Source organism: Mobula birostris, chromosome 1 (genome assembly GCF_030028105.1).
Source record: "Mobula birostris isolate sMobBir1 chromosome 1, sMobBir1.hap1, whole genome shotgun sequence".
Classification (NCBI taxonomy): Eukaryota; Metazoa; Chordata; class Chondrichthyes; order Myliobatiformes; family Myliobatidae; genus Mobula; species Mobula birostris.
In genome coordinates this window covers 178523065-178538454 of record NC_092370.1, presented here as the reverse complement: position 1 = coordinate 178538454, position 15390 = coordinate 178523065, and the positions used below count along the sequence as shown (strand labels likewise).

At 38.5% G+C, this 15390-nt stretch overlaps 1 protein-coding gene across 2 annotated transcripts in view; it reads right to left on the bottom strand.

Moving 5' to 3' along the window:
- Positions 1–15390, bottom strand: part of fmn1 (formin 1) — a 411005-nt gene that overhangs the window by 254059 nt on the left and 141556 nt on the right. For both annotated transcript variants that reach the window (XM_072266825.1, XM_072266835.1), the window contains one exon: positions 14451–14512. In XM_072266825.1, coding sequence (XP_072122926.1) covers positions 14451–14512 — 62 coding nt within the window. The remainder of the gene's footprint in view (positions 1–14450; positions 14513–15390) is intronic.

Here is a 15390-nt window from a genome sequence, read left to right as displayed (position 1 = left end):
TGTTTAGTAGTTTTAACAGCTTTATAAGTTTCTTTTAAGTCAAGCCACACAAGAGAAATCCCCATTGGTGTTAATATGTGGCTCTTTTTTTTTGAGGGCCCTGTGGATGAAGCTACATAAGAGGGGTACTTTCTCCAGACTGTGAAGGCATTTTGTCAACGTAAGTAGTCACTTTGTCCACCATAACATTGTGGGTGCTGTGATTATTTTAATTTTCAAAATAAACAGCAGCAGTACATTTAAACATTTTTTGACAGGAAACTTGCATCCTCCCCCATGTAGAAGTCACAGGCAAAGTGAATACGTTAATCACAAAAGCTACGAAAAAAATTAAGGGAGGGCTTTTGCAGAGGTGATCATATCCTATGGTTGAATTAAAACAAAATCTTCTGGAAGGAATTAAAATTACATATATTTTTAACCCTATAGTCTTTGGTACAATATTTTCACACAGCGACAAAATCAGAGCAACATCCTAATTTCCTGAAGGAGGATCCCCCTAGGCACATGACATTAAAACTCCTTTATGAGGGAACACACAAGCCTGAAGAAAAAGATGCCTTTTGAATTGATTGGTTTGCTTTATTTAAATTTGGAACTTCACAAAATCCAACATGAAATGCTTGTGTGGGTTTATCAGTCATGGACTTCACTTTGCCAGACAGGCAGTAATGTAGATAAAATGTATAAACGTATGTCACAGTATCCAAGACATGTTTTTAATTGGTTACAGGAGGCTTGATATTAACCTGAAACTAGGATTCCTAATAGAGGGGAAAATGAAACAAAAACTTATGCTTTCATCTTGAACTCCTGTGTTTATGGCCAATTCATGTCCTCCCTCAACCGAGAAATTTTGTCTTTTGTGGATACCTACCTTTAAATGCCCACCCCTACTTAAGTGTAGACTGATAATGTGACACATTTCCCATTCAATCAGTCAGTAGGCTCCTTGCGCAGGTCCAGTCAAACAAGAGCTTAACAGAAACTAATAAATTCAACCTTGCAATTGAAAAACACTTCAAAAGCACAAAGGTGCAAAACTCACAGCACACCATTCCTACTACCTTAAGCCATGACTGGGAGAATACTTTCTAATGCTAATTTATGAGTAGGTTTGTCCTGTAAGCTCAAATATATTAGAAACAAGATTAAACAGAGACACAAGCGTCTGCAGATGAAACTGTCCCAATTAATTTCAACTTGTACTCTTGCTGATGGCAAATACAAGGACTTCTAACACAGTTTCCCAAGTTGTTAATCAGATTCCACAACTTTGCATTTTGCGACGCACAATTTATAACTGCATGAAGAATCAGCTTCTCAGATTCAGAAAAAAATCAGTTTTATTAATAAGATTAAGTCACATCATGCTTTTTACCATTTCTGTCTCTCTCTCTCTCCATTGGTATTGCCTGACCTAATGATCATTTTCAATATTTTCTGTTTTAGTATTGAACTACTCCAAGATGGTTTATCTACTTAGGAAGTTCATTGTGCTTTAGAAACTAATTAGCATGGTTGCGTATGTCACTAATCCAATAAATCATTAATGGTACAAGTGAAAAAAGCTATGAAAAATGCTGCAAGTACCAAGGAACTGAATGAAGTGTGGCACAAACGTCACAACCTTTTTCTACCTGAAACTCTCTTTCCTTGACAGAACTCATAATAGGTGGCCTGTACTGGGATTCCTATCTTGAACATGAGAATATCATGGCTTGTCCAAAGTAGCCAACTGACGAAGCTGGTTTACATTTTTCTGCAGCGAATTGAGAGAATTTTGCAGAGACAGAACTGGTGGTATTCTTACAGAGCCTTGATGTGTCTGCTATATGCACCTCAGAATGCATTTCACTTTCAATACATAACCAACTTTTTCCACAATTCTAATAATGCAGTCAAAAGGAATACTTTGCCACTGTTTTTGAATATATAAATGTTTCAATCATCTTTTAGACTTGTTGTCCGTTATTCATTTACCCTGCAGTTTAAGAAAATTGACTAATACTTTCCATGTCAAAGGTAACTTAGTATCTGGCAAGTATAAATTCAGAAGGGAATTAAAATTTCTTATTTTGGGAAATCTTCACTTCTTTACATTTAAAATTTCTCTTTTTATTTTGAGCTTTAATTCTAAAATCAGTGAATTGCATATTGTCATTGTGGAATATTACCTGGCTAAATTTCTTCATAGTACAGCAGCTACATACTAAGATCTATTGAGTAAGGATATATAGTCTTAAAAATGCAATTTCTCTGTAAATGAAAGCAGTGGTCCACATATGAAATGCTGAAAGAAGCTGCAGAAGGTTCTAAATATAGTCCGCTGCATCTTAGCCAACAATATACCCAGGACATCTTTCGGGAGCAGTGTCTCAGAAAGGCAGCGTCCATTATTAAGGACCTCCAGCACCCAGGGCATGCCCTTTTCTCACTGTTACCATCAGTTAGGAGATACAGAAGCCTGAAGGCACACACTCAGTGATTCAGGAACAGCTTCTTCCCCTCTGCCATCCAATTCTTAAATGGACATTGAAGCTTCAGACACTATCTCACTTTTTTAATATGCAGTATTTCTGTTTTTGCACATTTTTTTAATAATCTATTCAATATACATTATTTATTTATTTATGTTTTATTTTATTTATTATTTTTTATCTCTCTCTCTGCTAGATTATGTATTGCATTGAACTGCTGCTGCTAAGTTAACAAATTTCACATCACATGCCGGTGATAATAAACCTGATTCTGATTCTGATCTTCCTTTTTTATTCAATGTTAAAAAGGTTCGTGCAATGAATACGCTTCAATATGTTCAAGTAATGGAACTGATCATATAATTGCCTAATCATATGATCAAGCCTCAGGTATACTGCCAAACTTTGATTTATTTGTATATTTGAAAGATGCAGATACGTAAAAATTGCTTTTCCTCTTATGTTCAGGCCCAAAACAAGAGTCAGGTTACTAACTAGTAGCAGAAGCCAAGATGCGAGACACAGTCAAATTTGGGTCCTATTATGAACTCAGCAGATCATTTACTGGAGTTAACTTACTTGGGCTGAGATTATACAGTATCTTAAGATGACTGTGGATCTTTACCAACCAACCTCCCACTACTTCTGCCTTGTAATAAACAATTCCAAATTATTGCCAGGAACATTTTTTTCATTTAAATGGGCAATTGTACAACACAATTTTTTTAACAAAAATACTCAACCATACAGATATTTTCTTGGCATCAGACAATAACTGAAAAATACTTTAATATGATTTGGCAAGTATTGATCCGTCATAGCACTTTGCATTTTTGGCTAGCTGTATGCTTGACCTTGTCTGCCTGGAGTTCTTGGAAAATGCAACATGTTATGCTAATTAATGGGTGAATTAACTTTAGCCAAATAGGACAACCGCAAACTTGTTTCTGAGTTGTCTTAGAGCCATACAAGCATTTGATTGGAGACAAATAACTTTTCCTCTGAAAAAGTAATTTCCTTTAAAGGATGCTAAAATGTGTTTAAATGAATAATGCAATTGAAGAGACACAAGCTTTATCATAAGTTGAGAGTTCTCCTGTAGGATAATATGAATTTCAATTACCTTAATTCTGTACATGAACAGAAGGTAGTCATTTACAATGACATAATAACTCAGGCAAAATTTTAACAAATCAATTCTTGATATATATATTTATTATTTTTAAAAAATTTATTGAGATACAGCACAGAGCAGGCCCTTGGAGCTGTGCCACCCAGCCTCCTCTGATTTAACCCTAGCTTGATCATGGGACAATTTACAATGACTAATTAACCTACCAACTGGTATGTTTTTGGACTGTGAAAGGAAGCCGGAGCACCCGGAGGAAACCCACGTGGTCATAGGAAGAACATACAAATTCCTTACAGACAGTGGCAGGAAATGAACCCAGGGTGCTGGTCCTGTAAACCACTGTGCTAACCACTACGCTACCTTTCAAAAACCTGCTTGCTCCCCATTTATCTAACCTGCTGACGTGGGACAGAAACTTAACAGGCTGAAACTGTTCTACCTTGTGATGTGCCCTCCTTAATTATTTCAAGCAGCAAATGAGCACATCCTTCCTCCATAGTTTAACCCCAAACTCAGATGAAGAAAATATTAAGGTGTTCAACTATTTTGGAAGTAAATATATTGCTAGGTCTAGATAAAATGTATGCCAGAGAAGCAAGAGCTGAAATAATGGAAAATGTTGATGAAAATTTTTCTCGTCTTTCTGGCTTCAGGTATGATGCTGAAGAACTTGGAGAATGCTTTCATTGTAGTAATATTAAAATAAGAATGGATAATCTAGTAATACCAGATTAGAGAGGTGTATCTAAGAGTTGGAAAAACAGAAAGGAAAAATATGTGAGGTGTAGCATAAATTATTATATTGAGATTAATCAAGGACAGTCAGGATAGATTTGTGAAACAAGCCATTTCATCAACTTGGTTGAATTTTTGAGGTGATAAGACTCAATATCGGCAGATGATTTGATGTGATCTATATCAATAATGGGCAACTTTTAGACAATGCTGCAGACAGCCGACTAGTCAGAAAAGTGAAAGTCTATGGGATCAAACGAAAGAGGGCAACATGAATGCAAAAGTTATTAGTGGCAGGAAGGAAAACAATGTTCAAGAGGCATTTTGGGTTGAATTAATCTGACTTAAATGTGCACGAAATGTAATATGACGCATTTTATATATGAAACAAGAAGGAAAAACTGAATTCCTAGTATATACCTCTTCTTAAAACAAAATAATGAAGCTTAAAGTTCAATGTAAGAACATTGCTGAGACCTCCACTTTGATTAAACTCTCTACAATCACAATCTGCCATCACCTTCACCTTCCCTGAAGGACCTCAGAGCAAGATTGTTTTATCAGAGGGACAATCACAAGGAAAGTGCACCTGCTTCTTTACTTTCTTGGGAAGTTAAAAGGTTCAGCTTATCATAGAACACTAACAAACTTCTTCAGATGTACCGCTGAAAGTTTCTTGACTAGTTGCATCATGGTCTGGTATGGCAATTCGAAAGCAAGGGGACAAAAGAAGCTGCAGTGTGCAGTGGACTCTGCCCAACAAATCACAGGCATATCCCTAACGACCATTGGTAGTGACCACAGGAAGCTCTGCATCAAGAAGGCAAGATCTATTGTCAAAGATCTCTTCAAACACTCAGTTCTTAATCCAACCAGCAAAACTCTAATAACTACAGTTTAGCAACAGTATGAGTACTTTGATATGAAAGTGAACTTTGTTTTTTTTTGTACTAATTAGTTTCTTGTAGATTTGTACATAGTTTAAGTTTAATTTATGCTGTTCTTGTGAATGCTGCTAATATGGTGCTGTATGCCTGTGATGGTCCTGAAAGTTTTTGATTGTACCTGTACCTATACATATAACAGTAAACCTTGACTTTTGACTTTGAGGAGAAGCACTACAGACATCTTTCCTTGCCAGCAATACATTCCACTGATCTCACCAGAGGGAAGGAGACAGTCTGATCTACAATGTGAAATCTAAACTAGTCAAACCAAGTGAACTATATTACAGATAGATTGGCTGCATTCCTATCATTTAGTGCTGTTTCCTGGGTTCAGGCACTTCCAAAGCTGGATTGAGGACAATGCTTTACTTTCACTAATATGAGACTGTTTTGACTTCTCCACTTCAAACTTAACTAAATGAGATACAATTGTTGGAGAACTTCAGAAACCAGATGATATTTTTTATCTATTGGACAGCACTAATAAAAAGTATGACAAACAATACTCAACAGATAAACTAGATCATTATTCATATCAACCTGTAATATTAATTTAGCTATTCTCTCCTCATAGCCCCTGCCTGATTTTTTGTTCATTCTGAGTATTCTCCTCTTGGTTTCAGGTTCCCATAACACCGCTGACCTGAATTTTACATCCCCTCTCTTTAACTTCCTTCATTAATCTATTTACCAGAAGCCCACTAAGAATTGAAATCACCAGAGCAACACTAGTCTCACCCAATTTGAGATATTCTTTGTCTTATCATTTCTTCCCCACCCTCTCTGCAATTAAAAACCTGCTTATTTTCTTGTTTTTCCAGTTCTGATGAAGAGTCTTCAACCAAACGCATGCACTGTTTCCCTATCCAAAGATTCTGCCTCAGTTCCCACATGTTCCAGCGTTCTGTTTTTATTTCAGATTTCCACAATCTACATGCTTTTTTTGTTTTCAGAGTATTATCATTCTGAACTGATCTCATTAAAGCTTTCTTATTTCATGCAAATGTATTTAACAAACATATAAATTTCCTTTTCCTGATACACAGCTTAAAATTAATACATTATTAATTAAAATAGAGTTCTTCAAAGTTTCCTTAATCAATACATGGAGGTCCCAACTAAAGAGGGTGTGATACCAGATCTCCTGTTAGGGAATGAGATAGGGCAGGTGACAAAAGTTTGTCGGGGAACACTTTGCATCTAGAGATCATGATGCCATTAGTTTCAAGATAATTATGGAAAAGGACAGGTCTGGTCCTCAGGTTGAGATTCTAAGTTTGAGAAATGCCAATTTTGATGATGGAAAAAAAAAAGAATTTGTAAAATGTAGATTGCCCCATCCTCCCACTACCTTACCAGGGGTAGGGTTCTTCTTATCCTCACCTACCACCCCAGCAGCCTCCATGTCCATGACATAGTTCTCTGGAACTTCTGCCATCTCCAACGGGATCCCACCACCAAGCACATCTTTCCCTCCCTCCCTCCCCAACTTTCTGCTGTCCACAGGGATCGCTCCTAATGTGACTCCCTTGTCCATTCAGCCCTCCCCACTGATCTCCCTCCTGGCACTTATATTTGCAAGCGGAACAAGTGCTATGCCTGCCCCTTCACCTCCTCCCTCACTACCAGTCAGGGCCCTAAACAGTCCTTACAGGTGAAGCAACACTTCACTTGTGTCCGGTGCTCCCAGTGTGGCCTCCTGTATATCAGTGAGGCCAGGTGTAGATTCCCTCTGTCACCTTATCTCTTTGACTGTCCATTGCCTCCCTCTGGTGCTCCTTCCCCACTTTTCTACCTTCCATGGCCTTCTGTTCTCTCATATTGGACTCTCCCTTCTCCAGCCCTGCGTCTCTTTCACCAATCAGCCTCCCAGCTCTTTACATCATCCCTCCCCCTCCCAGTTTCACCCATCACCTTGTGTTTTTCTCTCCCCTCCTTCACCTTTTAAATCTACTCCTCATCTTTTTTCTCCAGTCCTGCCGAAGGGGCTTGGCCCAAAATGTCAACTGTACCTTTTTTTCCGTAAATGCTGCCTGGCCTGCCGAGTTCCTCCAGCATTTTGTGTGTGTAAGTGCAGACTGAGCCAAGCTGTTTTTTTGGCAAAGGTGTTCTTGGTAAGCGGGAGGCCTTCAAAAGTAAAATTTTGAGAGACTGGAGTGTGTATATTCCTGTCAGAATAAAAGGCAAGGACAACAAATTTAGGGAACCTTGGTCTTCAAGAGATTTTGAGGCCTGGTTAAGAAGAAGGTGGTGCATAGCAGGTAATGGCAGGAAGGAACAAATGAGGTATTTGAGGAGTATAAGAAATGTAAGAGAACACTTAAGAAAGAAATCAAGAGGGCTAGAAAGCATGGGATTGCTCTAGCAGATAAGGTGAAGGAGAATCCCAAAGGCTCCAAAAAACTTTAAGAGCAAAAGGGCTGCAAGGGACAAAATTAGTCCTCTGCAAGATCTATGTGTGGAGATGAAACAGATGGGGGAGACCTTAAATAGATTTTTTGCCACTGTATTTCCTTGGGAGATAAATACAGAATCTATAGAAGAAAGGAAAAGCAGCAGCGAGGTCATGGACTGTATATGGATTATGGAGGAGGGAGTGCTTGCTGTCTTGAGGCAAATTGGGGTGGATACTGCAGGTCCCCAGAACCTGACAAGGTGTTCCCCAAGACCCTACAGGAGGTTAGTGCAGAAATTGCAGGGTCCCTAGCAGAGATATTTAAAATGTTACTAGTCATGAGTGAGGTGCCAGTTGATTGGAGGATAACTAATTTTGTTCCATTAGGAAAGGCTCTAAGAATAATCTGGGAAATTATAGGCTGGTAATCCTAACATCAGTAGTGAGGAAGTAATTGAAAGGTATTCTAAGGGACCAGATATGTAAGTATTTGGATAGACAGAGACTGATTAGGGAAAGTCAAACACACGGCTTTGTGCATGGTAGGTTGTATCTAACCAATCTTATAGAGTTTTTTGAGGAAGTTACCAGGAAACTTGATGAAGACAAGGCAGCGGAAATTGTCTACATGGACATTAGCAAGGCCTTTGACAAAGTACCACATAGAAGGTTGGTCAAGAAGGATCAGTCGCTTGGCATTCAATATGAGGTAGCAATTCAGATTAGACACTGACTTCATGGGAGAAGTCAGATAGAGCAGGCAGATAGTTACCTCCTTGACTGGAGGCCTGTGATGAGTGGTGCACCACAGGGATCAGTGCTGGGTCCATTGTTGTTTGTTATCTATATCAACGATTTGAAGGATAATATAGTGAACTGAATCAGCAAATTTGTGGATGACACCAAGACTAGGGTGTTGTGAGAAAGACTATCAAAGCAGGCAGCAGGATCTGGATCAGCTGGAAAAATTGACTGAATAATGGCAGATGGAATTTAATGCAGACAAGTGTGAAGTGATATTTTAGGAGAACAAACCAGACTAGGACTTACACAGTGAACGGTAGGGCACTGAGGAGTGGAATAGAACAGAGGGAAATGGGAATACAAATCCATAAGTCCTCGAAATTGGTGTCACTGGTAAACAAAGTCATAAAGAAAGCTTTTGGCACATTGGCCTTCATAAATCGAAGTATTGAGTACAGGAGTTGGGATGTTAGGTTGAAGTTGTATAAGACATTGGTGAGGCCTAATCTGGAGTATTGTATACAGTTTTGGTCACCTACCTACAGGAAAGATGTCAATAAGACTGAAAGAGTGCAGAGAGAAGTACAAGAATGTTGCTGAGACTTGAGAATTTGAGTTATAAGGAAAGATTCAATAGGTTAGGACTTCATTCCAAAGAGCACAGGAGAATGAGGGAAGATTTGATAGAGGTATATGAAAAGATGAGGTGTATAGATAGGGTAAGCGAAAACAGTCTTTTGCCACTGAGGTTGGGTGAACCAGAACTAGAAGTCCTGGGTTAAGGATAAAAGGTGAAATGTTTTATCCTTAACCCAGGAAAGGGTAATATGAGGGAGAACATCTTCATTCAGACGGTGGTGAGTGTGGAATGATTTGCCAGTGGAAGTTGTAGATGAAGGTTCTATTTCAACATTTAAGAGAAATTTGGATAGGTACATGGATGGGAAGGGCATGTGTTCTATGACACTATAATTAAATTTAATTATACTTCCTTTTGTACACCCTCACAAGGAGACCATTTGGGCCAATGAGTCTCTGCCAGCTCTCCCATGAATGCCATTCTCTCACTAATTTTCCCTATGCTCTATTCAATCTCACAATCCTCCTGATCCGTTTCCCGCACCCCCACCCCCATCCTCAATGATTCTCCAACCACTTTGCAGGGATTAGGGGTAATTTGCAGTAGTCAGTTCACCTATCTTCTACATAAAACTGGATCAACAAGGAGAAAGCTAAAGGGCCACAGGGATAATGTGAAAGTTCCAAAACACACAACACTAAGGGACAGAATCAGATCTGGGTACCTGGAGCTGTGAAGCAGCAACACTACCTGATAAGACACTGGATCAAACATCAACCTGTTAAAGCAGCAGAAATTCAGTACGGCGAATGCTCACTGCATTAAATACATTAATAGTAGCAGACAGGAAATATAATAACCAATGACAACGGAAAATATAGTTCTCCATCTTTGTCTAACACATTATACTGTTAATTGTTTCTCAGATTCTGCATAGGAGAATTTGTTTTTGGTGGAATAGAGCCAAGCATGTGGCCACATTTTAGATGCCCACTAGCAGCTTGTCAATGTGGCTGTGTTGAGTAAGATTGATTTCTATAAATGAGATAGATTGAATCTGAATTAAGCTACAAATAACATTAGTCTTTACATTTCAAAACTTAAGTGAACAAATGCCAATCCTCACAAGTGAGAATTGACAGACATGTTTTAGGGCTGTTACATACCAAAGTGTTTGAAATAGTTTCTTTAATGTCTACGCAAAACAATCCCACTATCACCTCACCCAGTATAAAGAAGCTTCAGCTTTTTTGCATTATACTCAATGAATACATTTGGTTCGGCACTCACTACTTTTCTAGTCTCTCTATTGTCAAATTGTAACACAATACAGTATGTGCCCCTTTCTTGCATCTTAACCTATGGTAATTAGAGACCGAGGGATCTGAAATCAGAGTAAAGAGGAAAGGCAACAGATTGCCTCCTTAACCAGACTGAATTCTCCTCACTTAGCCATGCAAGACATTGAAAGTGGGGCTGCACAGTTGCATAGCTGTGCCTTGACTGAAACACGTAAATTGCAGAGGAATCTTTCCAGCGTTAATGTAGAGAGAATGACTTGTGAAAGCATGTAGAATTTGGGGCCAATATTTAGAAGGGGATTAATTCTTTTAGTCTCCAGGTGGTATGAATCTTTGAATGTTCTTCCTCAATAAGAGGTGTCCTTGAATATTCCTAAGCCAAAAACAGATTGGTTGATTAGTTCTTGATAAGCAAATAGGGACAGTGGGGTGGGGGGAGATTACCAGGCATAGGAAGAATTGAGGTTATAACCAGATCAGTTATTGTCTTATGGTATAGCAGAGCAGACAAGAGGAACCGCTCCTGCAAATTCACATGTTCATCCTTTCACTCATTCAAGGAAAACGGAACACACAACACAGCAGTAAACTGGAAGTGAGCATACACCTAATTACTACCACATAAATATAGAAGAGAGCATACTAGAGGTAAAGTGGATTTTGAGGAACCTGGCCATTAAGTGTGGTGGAGAAAGTGACTTTGCGAAAGCTACCTGGTGATACAAATAAATACCAGAGACTGAAGTTCAATAACTACTGATAAATTATGGCAAATTCAACATCCTTATCTCAATGGCACCTATTCATATTTTAAAAGATTTAACATGGCCAGCACGGCTGCGCTGCAGTGACTAGATGTCACAGGACCTGAATCCTCCTGAGGAAGTAGTGTAGACAACCACAGGCACACCAAGCACCAGTCCAAATACTCCCAGCTCAGTCATCTCTGAGGCTGACGTACGCAGACCTTTCCAACTAGTGGACAGTCACAAGGCTGCAGGACTGGACGGCATATCAGGGAAAGTACTTAGGATGTGTGTAGCACAACTGGCAGGTGTGTTTACTGACATTTTTAATCTCTCCCTCTCCCAGTGTAGAGTGCCCTCCTGCTTCGAATTATTCACCATTGTCACTCTACCAAAAAAGACCGAGGTAACATGCCTGAGTGACTGGTGTCCTGTCGCACTCACCTCAATAATAAGCAAATGCTTTGAGAGGCTGGTCAAGTATTACATCTGCAGCAACCCACCATCCAAACTGGACCCCCTACAATTCGCCCACCGACACAATAGATCGACAGACGATGCAAAAGCCACTGCTCTACATACCGTCCTTACAGATCTGGAGAAGAAGGATGCTTATGTGAGAATGCTGTTCTTGGACTACAGTTCAGAATTCAACATTGTAGTTCCATCCAGGCTCGACAAGAAGCTCAGAGACCTTGGCCTTGACCCTGCCTTGCGCAGCTGGATCCTGGACTTCCTGTCAGATCACCAGCAGTTGGTAAGAGTGGGTTCCCTCAACTCCACCCCTCTGACTCTCGATACAGGAGCCCCTCAGGGCTGTGTACTAAGCCCCCTTCTTTACTCCCTGTATACCTATGACTGTGTCACCATCCACAGCTATAATTTGCTAATTAAATTTACCGACAACACTACATCACCAAGGACCTCACGTGGTCTGTACATACCAGCTGTGTGGTGAAAAAGGCACAACAGCGCCTCTTTCACCTCAGATGACTGAGGAAGTTTGGTATGGGCCCCCCAAGTCCTAAGAACTTTCTACAGGGGCACAATTGAGAGCATCCTGACTGGCTGCATCACTGCCTGGTATGGGAACTGTACCTGCCTTAATCGCAAGACTTTGCAGAGAGTGGTGTGGACAGCCCAGAGCATCTGTAGTTGGTTGTGAACTTCCCATGATTCAGGACATTTACAAAGACAGGTGTATAAAAAGGGTATGTAGGATCATTGGGGACCCGAGTCACCCCAACCACAATCTATTCCAGCTGCTACCATCCGGGAAACTGTACCGCAGCATAAATGCCAGGACCAACTGGCTCCGGGACAGCTTCTTCCACCAGGCCATCAGACTGATTAACTCACGCTAACTTGAGTGTATTCTATGTCACATTGACAGTCCTATTTATTATAAATTACTATGATAGCACATTGCACATTTAGACGGAGATGTAACAAAGAATTTTACTCCTCATGTATGTGTAGGATGTGGGAAATAAATTCAATTAAAAAAAATAAAACAAGAGCAGATGGTGGTGGTAATGTCAGTGTCGGACAGCCAGTGTCAACATTGCTTCTGTGAACACAGATACAGTATGACAAGGCTATCAATAATAAAAGAGATGTTGATGAACAGCAAAAAAGAGGCAGAGCATTGCCAACCCTTCTGAACACACTGAGCACAAAGTCTTGGCCCTGATCTCAAGTGGGATGATGATGAGCAGTTGGATAATGCCTTCTTTCTCAGAAACAACTAATGTTGCTTTCTCCCACAATTGGCATCACTTTCACAAAATATAACCATGGGCACACAGACTTTTCTGACAACTGCATTCTTCAATGAGATAACAGGTATGCGTCTCACAACGGTGCAGCAGATAACGTGTCAAAATTCTTTCCGACAAAGTGGTGAACCAAGTGAGAGATAATGGTGAAAGACATAGAAACAAGAACTGCACATGCTGTGCAGACCGGAAGAATCTAATCTGACAGGCATCTTAATAACACAGAGTACTGATGTACTTCAATGTCTCAGTGAATTTGGCCTCTTACAACATTCATTATTATTGCATCTACAACTTTAGAACTTGTTAAGCACTTACAGATCAAAAACATGTCTCCAAACATTGGCTGTCAGTATCAGAAGCTAGAATTTTTTAAAAGAACTAATTGTACCTTCAATTATCACTCATAACATGTTTTTGAACTCAGCCTAAGTTAATATAGTCCAGATGCACAGCAAAAAGTATGCTATTGCTAAAATTATTAAGGTGCCATAAAAATTGTTGCAAGACATAAATGGTTATGTGGGCAGACTTCAAAATATATACAAAGGGTAGTTAATTGAAATCCTGACAGTATTGTAAGTTAATGTGGTGACAAGATAATGTTCAGGCACAGTTGCACTGATCAACTGATTGCTAATTGGCAGTGCTAAGACATAAATCCCCCACACATACTTGTAAAGCACGCATGGGAGACTAAATCAGTTTTCACCTCAAGCAGTTTAATATATTTCATAACTGATTACAATTAACTATTGAAATATTTTGGTAATTTTTACTTCAAAATAATAGATGATTATTTTCAATGGATTGAAAGCTCAGGGTATCTTTTTTCTGTTAAATTTATTCGAAACCTCCTCCTTTAAAACACTTCCAACACATTTTTAAAATAGAGAGTTCTAATGTCATACTAAAAATAAAGTTAGCTGTTTCATTAATTCAATTTTCCTTTTTGCATAGGTAGGTTTGTCATTTTATGACAACCAATTTAAATACCAAATAAAGTGGAATAGTATTTCTAAGGGAACTGAATGAACATTGACCGGTTCAACTTATCGCCAATATTTTTATAAGGTTTTAATTTGTCCTCTTTCGGAACCACAGAATTACAAATAGATTATTAAACAACTATGAGTTTTCTTAAGAGAATATCAAATTCATTATAAATTTTCTATGTTTCTTCAATATTGATACTTCTGCTGTTAATGGATTAATACTATTAGTTATATGAAAAAAATCCAAATCATTCAGCATGAGCACTTAAAAGTTGTACTTTAAAATCTGCTGCACTTGTGAAGTCCAAAGTAATTCTTTTAAAGCATAAAGGACTGACAACTGTGTATTTTATACATACACATTTTAGTGCCAGAGTAGGCTGTTTATTTCAAACAATACATACTGCTAAGTATTTAGTAGGGTAAAACATTGCTATCAGTTGATCAGCTAATATTCTGTCCAAATCTCCTTTCTACAAACATCACAGTAGGTAAATTCGGATTTATTTGGCCAGACCACTATTACCTGCTGTGCCCGCTCTCAATTAGCTCCTTTAAGTGGCTACGTGTCAGAAAATACATCTTAGTCTCATTCAGAAGTAATTAGAAATTCTTACCTGTAATTTTTCTATTTCGTTCTTACACTCTCGCTTCAAATATAAAATAGCAGCATGATATTCTGTGAATACAAGTAAAAATTTAATTGATTTAGCTAGTAATGTATACAACAGAATAATAATACTTTAAATTATGTTTCTTCAAAAGCTGGTTTAATTTAAGTTTTTTAACTACCTATATATTTGAAAGATGAATGTACTCAGAAAGTTGCTATTTCTGCAAAACTATAGTGGAATTCACTTGCAGGAGATTTGATGAAGAAAATATTGAACAGGAGAGGAATGTACAGAGAGTAACTGCAGTTATGGAACGTTTATTTAACTTAGAAAAAAACTCTAACCTCTTCTATTGCAAGACATTATAATTACTACGTGTACCTTTGAATAGTTCAGTATTCAGCATGAAGACTAAATCACGTTAAAAATCCATTTTAGTGTAATTTCCCTTAGGCAATAACACAAAACTGGTGATATTGTATGCTCAGACAGCATTTACCTTCCATTGATCAGAATATTCAGATGTTTTTAAGTGCAGAAGAAGTCAACTGTCAATCTGCAAAAGTGGGTAAAGATGGAGAGCTACATTTCCCTTTAGGCAGACATTACAGAGTATTTTCACAGATTCATCTGTTAAAGTAAATTATGTACCAATTATGTTTATCTTGCTGATGCTTCCCAAGTTCATTCTATCCTCCATTCTCCATCCTGATATACAACTGAAAGCTAATTTTCTGGAGCTTTTTTTTCTATTTGCTATTGATGACTAAAAGTAGGACACAATATTCATTCAACAAGTTACTGGTTTTAAAGGGAACACAGCAGAAAATTGAATGCTATCGCCCTCTGCTGGTTGCAGGATTTATCTTTTACAAAGGTGAATATTTCTTCAAAGTAATTTATAACAAGCCAATGATTATTTGTACTATATTAACATGCACAG